We start from the raw sequence: 6,394 nt of genomic DNA on the forward strand, positions 1-6,394 counted from the left end.
GATGTGCAATGTGTGGAATGTGCAATGTGTGTAATGTGCAATGTGTGGAATGTGCAATGTGTGGAATGTGCAATGTGTGGAATGTGCAATGTGTGTGATGTGCAATATGTGCGATGTGCAATGTGTGCGATGTGCAATGTGTGTAATGTGCAATGTGTGTGATGTGCAATATGTGTAACGTGCAATGTGTGTGATGTGCAATGTGTGTGATGTGCAATGTGTGTAATGTGCAATTATGGGAACTGTGCAATCAGTGTAGTGTGCAATTTTAATTTTGACCCTTTTGTGACCTCAGCCCCTGGGACAATGGATGGAAATTAGTCTTTGGCTATAATGTGGTGTGTTTACTTTCATGTTGAATCATGTCTGTTCATTAACATGCATTGTCCCAATCAAATAAATCAATAAAGAAAAACAAAAAACAAAACTGTGGTTGGAAAGTTGGTTAGAGTAAGCGTACTTCCTTTTCTAATTTCATCGGTGTGAAGATGAAAAGATAGCTATGAAGAACATTGTCACACATAGCCGAAAATTTTAGTGATACGTTCAACAGCATCAAGTAACCGAATTAAGGTGATAAGTACAACATGTTTATAACCACACTGCTGACTTTGCTTGTTCATGTATACTTACACAGAAGCAGAAAGTACATGCATGACAGCTTTTGGCTGATTCTACAAATCAACATCATGAATCAAGACATTAGAACATTTAATCTCAATGATCTGACCCACTTGTAAATATAAGAGTTTGTGTGTGTGAGCTCACTGGTTACTGTCGTCTGAACATGCTCGCACACAGCACCCTGCTCCTCCTCACCCTCGCTCTGACTGCACAAGGTAACATTTTATACATTATGTATATACAGTATGTATACATATACATATATATATATATACATTATGCATACATGTATATGTGAATGACGGTTGGACTAAACTAAGATTTATTTATTCAGAAATTCAAAAGCGAGTTTTATTTAAAGGTGCACTATGTAACTTGTGTGGCCACTTGCTCGTATCCATGGCAATATTGATTTACCAAGAATGTTACCCAATATTGCATTACATTTATCCCTCATTCCCTATATTCAATTACAGGTATTTTTATTACTAACAATGAACTTGTGACCTGTAACTTGGCCAGCAATAACACCTGGATCTAAACTGGCCACATCCTCCTCCAGAAAAGTTACATAGTGCACCTTTAAATTTTGATTTTATTTTTCTCAATCGGCTCATGATGACACAAGATTTTTTTGTTTGCTTGTTTGTTTATTTGTTTGTTTTTTTGTAGTTGGACCAATCTGAAAGTGTATTGTCCATGTGCTCAGTCCCAGTGGGGATCTAGATTAAACATGGATTTTGGATTATAAAATACATATATTTTCTGATCTGCTGTTCCTTGTTGAAAATACAATATAAAGTGTCATTCCAATGCTTACTTGTGTGTGTGATGGCAGATGCAGTGCATGCAGGAAGGATCATCGGTGGAAAAGAAGCCACGCCCCACAGCAGACCGTACATGACTGTGGTGGAGAGACATATGTCCAATGGACGCATCACTTACTGCGGAGGCTTTCTTCTGAGAGAGGACTTTGTGATGACCGCGGCCCACTGTACTGGCAGGTCTATGTCAATCGCACAAAGAGGTCGATAACTTAGAATTTTCATGACAAGAATGCATTCTTTTCCAATTGCAGTTCCTACAAGGTCATTTTAGGAGTGCATAACAGGGAACAACTAGTCAATACACAGAAGATCTCTGTGAAGAAGACCTTCCCTAATGAAGGATATGACAATGATACTTACAGAAATGACATATTGTTACTCAAGGTATTTAAAAAGGTGTTTTCTTTGGTTTATTTGAGCAAATTAAAAATGTTTTAACATTGTTATTTTTTTCCCAAACCGAAGTTAAATTTGAAAGCAGAGCTTACCTCTAGTGTGTCGCCCATTGCTTTGGCTGGGCCAGAGGATGGAGAACCGCAGATGTGCAGTGTGGCAGGATGGGGACGCTCAGAAAACTCTGGAAAAAACCTGACCGATGTTCTCATGGAGGTGAATGTCACTCTGGGACCCTGTGAATTTGAGAATGGAGATACTTACTTCTACTGCAGCACGGGCAGAGATGGCATTGGACGGGTAAGTACTACCAAATAACAGACCAAATAAACATAAAGTCCAGCCATTACCTGGTGTATTTTTGCAGGGAGACTCTGGTGGCCCCCTGGTGTGTGGAAATCAAGTCTATGGCCTGGTGTCAGCAAAGATAGAACATTTCGATATACACTTGTTTGCTAGGATTCAAAACCATTCAGAATGGATTAAAAAGATCATGAACGATGTATAAAATGTACTTAACCTTTTCTCACTACAATGGATTGATTACCTACAGACATGCTATTATTAAAATATGCTTGCATTGTCTTTTCATTACTGCCGTTTGGTGAATTTTTCGGCTGAGCGCTTCTTGAGAGGGAACACTGCCATCTACTGTACTCATGGTGCAAATGCAGCATTGTGCAGCTCAGAAAAAAGATCCTTGACTCTCACATGCACGTGGGTCAGTAGCAGGGCCTGCTATAATCAAAATAGTTTACTGGTGAAAAAGAAGCATGCTCTTGCAAATGTACCATACGCCATAAGGTAATGTACAAACAATGAACACGAGGGAAATGTGCACGTGGCCAAGTGTTTGCCGTGACACCATTGTTTATATGTAGGTCATGCATAAGTCAATATCAATATTCTTATTTGCAGCCTTCGTTAAAGATGTTATATGTTGGAGTTGAGCGGGTTTAATTAGAGATAGTGAGAAGTGAGCAGACTTGCCTCTAAACTGGCCCTGCAATGCCTCTGTCACATCACACACCTACACAAACACGCGCCACAAGCTTCCTGTGCCACGCCACATTTTCCATTGAGCCTAACTATAGTCTCTATAACATAACCTCACATTACTAGCCATGTCAATTACTTTTGGACTGATAAGTTACATGAGAACATAACCGTAAAACTACAGACAAGTTTGTTCTTTTATGGCGACATCTGAAATATAAACCAGTAGAGGGCAGTGTTTGTTAAGCAGACCTCTTTATAGGGAACTTTTCTAAGATATGTGTGTGTATATGTATATGTATATATATATATATATATATATATATATATATATATATATATATATATATATATATATATATATATATATATATATATATATATATATATATATATATATATACACATATACATATACACACACACACACACATATATATATATATATATATATATATATATATATATATATATATATATATATATATATATATATATATATATATACACATATATATGTATGTATATATTATATTGTCATTGCAGTTATCTACATCTCCTCTTTTCTTTTTCCACTGTTTTAGATCATCAAGTCTGTTTAGACCCTGTAGACTATTGTATTATTTATTCATTCATGTGCAGTTTATTCTAAAGGGGACTTGGACAATTGTTTGGATGACAGAATACTCTAGTTTTAAGATACAAATGCACCACCTGTGACGTGGTTTTCTTTTTCTTTTGCAGAGTAAAAAAACAATCAATGTATTAAGTGTTCTCGAGTGTGAGAGTGACGTGCCGCCTTCTTTCAAACTCCTGCTGCCTGTAGCAGTGATTAGGGCTCATTTGAATGATTGAAATGCTGCTATAGTGGAGTCGGTGTGAAGTGGAGGGGATTGTACACAGATGAACAGGGAGGCCTGGCACTACTCCAGGAGCAGAACTGACTCACCTCCATCACAGAGAGATGGCGACCACTGAGGTTTGAGAGACTATATGATGTAGACAGAACAATGTTGGTCTTTATCTATTTGCTTATATGTGTAGTTTTGACTGCAGGCTCTGCTGCTGATATTTCAACACCTGTTTATTTTATGTGTGGCTTCATTTGATCATAGTTTATATTTTACTATTACTATTCTCAAACCTCTGAGTCTGATTCTGCAGACAAAATTGGGACAAGTTGCATGTTACAATAAAATTATGTGGAACACATGTTAAGTCTGGGTGAAAAAAGCTGCTCACATAATATTTTGCATTGAAAGCATAATTAAAGCACATGTATGGCATCTGTCCTCAGGGCAATAGTGGCACTGTAAATTGACAGTCAAATGAAGTGCCAAATGAGGAAAGATTTACACAAATCATCTAAGCAGGACCGTTCCAGGCTCACAGACTCTGGACATACTGCTTTGTCAAACTGCAACATTTTGATGTGACCACATAAACATGTAGAACAATTCATTTTTTCACTACAAAGTGCAGTAGATAAAGATAAACTTGATAGACAAGGGAAACGACTTGGACATCGAATAGCTTAAAAATACACAGTAAATAAAAGTAAGTTAGTAAAATGTTGTAAAGTACTCTTATGGGACAGCATTGTTATAGACCCGATTTAATGAAACCACTCTCTTATTCATTTACCTGTATGGGTTAACTCCTGACTTGAACAAAATGTACAGAAAAACTGTTCTCATAGAAATACCAGCATGTTTGGCGATGTCTAAACCCAATAACAAACACAGTCAAGACTGTTGTAATGTATAGGACCAGCCCCACCTTAGCTTCAGGTGAATGATGTGACAGATATAGCATAGGTATGCAGCGAGGTGTGAGAGCTACGCCTCCATAATAATCAGGTGTTACTTTTTAATTAGACTTTAGCATCTGGGATAATTACTGTAACACTTTCAAACAAATTTATGGGGATTTTCTGAGGTAGCAAGTAAATTATAAACATGCTTGAGGCTATGTTCTTGGTTGGCACTACCTAATTATTATTTAGACTATAAGGTTACTTTTAAATTTCCTAAGACCCTTTGAGGTGAGACTATGTGAAGTCAACATTAGCGAGCATAAAATAATACACATCATCAGTGTTACAGTTGTCTCTGGAGTCACTGCCAGATGGACCTATACCCAACAACTGCGCCTCCGCAGTAACATGCTCTGGTCAGTTTGCTCTCTTTTCCTGCATTGTGATAACTATAAATAAACATTGTTGAAAAATCCACTCAGCTTTCACTTATCTTTTGTAGTATATCATAAAATAATGTAGATTTATACAACATTCTGTTTCTTTTTGTATTTCCTAGATGAGCCCCATTTGTATTTGTCTTCTATTTTATCCCTATTTCCCTCGTGCAGGCTTGGCATTCTGTTCAGTTTTTTTGATATTATGTAGTCAAACAATCTATTGCAATGTATGTCATTTGTTTAATTTGTCTAATTTATCATTGTTGTCTTACAAAAATAAAAAATAAAACAAAAACAGAAACAAAAAATAAGTGCTTTGATTGTACAATTTTCACTATTGCCAAATGCAGAAGTACCAGGAAGAAAAATACAGTATATATTTTTTTCTTCTCATTTCCCAGGCTATATAAAACTCTACAAAGAACAACTTGATTACACATATGAGTGGGAATGGGTCTTGACTCATCCTGACACAGGTTGCCATGGGTGTGTCCCCAGCTGTGTTTGAGGCTGACGTACTTGCCCCTCCTCTTCCTCACGAGCGTTGAAGAGCGTGCCTTGTAGATTCCCATTCATTCAAGGTGGGATGCAGATCACATGACAAGCCGCTGCCATGGTAACGGTTGGTCGGGTAAAGCCGTGCGACGTGAGCCTACATGTCGACTGATAATGAAGTATAGGCCCTCCCTTTCTCCTTTCTTCTTCTCCTCATTGCAGCAAATAGACACCTCCCAGCTTTGTGCAGCTGCTCTGTTACAGGAGGATTAGCACATTTTCAACAGTGGCCCTTCACATGGTGTCAGGCTCAACCCAATCAATATCTAATTACTCCAGGAGGACTAATTTTACAGGTGTTGATCACTGGTTCACTTCTAACAAGCCTCAATGTTTTCTATTCTCACATTGTGTGTGTATGTGTGTGTTTTTATTTTTACAAGAATAGTTGTTATATCAAACAGGACAAAACCTTTCCTGGTTTGTTTGAGGCCATTCCAGTTGTCAAATGAGTTGATAATTTGCAGTCACATCAGGCCGGGGGCGTTCTTCATGTATGTGCTTGGCGGAATGTGTAGACGTTACCATGGTGACACAACGCACACATTAGCAAACACGGCCCAAAAAGTTTTAAGAAAGTTTTAAGAAAGATACAAAGTAACCCTACTACTTTGCAAACTCGAATTTCTATTATTAAAACAGATATATTACCACGTATACTTTTTTATTTTGCAATGCTTCCCCTCTCTCCACCGCCCAGGTATTTTGAAAGGCTTCACTCCTTGATTTCAAAATATCTATGGAAAGGAAACTGACCACGTGTCTCTTTAGCTACGTTACAGTGGCACAAATCTTCAGGAGGC

General features: G+C 37.6%; 1 protein-coding gene across 1 annotated transcript; it reads left to right on the plus strand.

Moving 5' to 3' along the window:
- The first annotated feature begins 782 nt into the window (after positions 1–782).
- On the plus strand, positions 783–2,412 carry si:ch211-212d10.1 (mast cell protease 8). The gene is made up of 5 exons (XM_033964709.2): positions 783–839; positions 1,463–1,628; positions 1,703–1,835; positions 1,917–2,144; positions 2,212–2,412. The coding sequence occupies exons 1-5, from the start codon at positions 788–790 to the stop codon at positions 2,350–2,352; spliced, it is 720 nt and encodes a 239-aa protein (XP_033820600.1). The 5' UTR covers positions 783–787; the 3' UTR covers positions 2,353–2,412.
- The last annotated feature ends 3,982 nt before the right edge of the window (positions 2,413–6,394 follow it).

The sequence above is a fragment of the Periophthalmus magnuspinnatus genome, chromosome 4, assembly GCF_009829125.3.
Source record: "Periophthalmus magnuspinnatus isolate fPerMag1 chromosome 4, fPerMag1.2.pri, whole genome shotgun sequence".
NCBI classification, from domain to species: Eukaryota; Metazoa; Chordata; class Actinopteri; order Gobiiformes; family Gobiidae; genus Periophthalmus; species Periophthalmus magnuspinnatus.

What these genes read in the sequence shown, in the direction of transcription:
- si:ch211-212d10.1 (XM_033964709.2), top strand. Translation starts at nt 788, where the DNA reads ATGCTCGCACACAGCACCCTGCTCCTCCTCACCCTCGCTCTGACTGCA. An exon ending in ATGACATATTGTTACTCAAG is followed by an intron (nt 1,836 to 1,916) that starts GTATTTAAAAAG and finishes CCCAAACCGAAG; the next exon opens with TTAAATTTGAAAGCAGAGCT. An exon ending in GCAGAGATGGCATTGGACGG is followed by an intron (nt 2,145 to 2,211) that starts GTAAGTACTACC and finishes GTATTTTTGCAG; the next exon opens with GGAGACTCTGGTGGCCCCCT.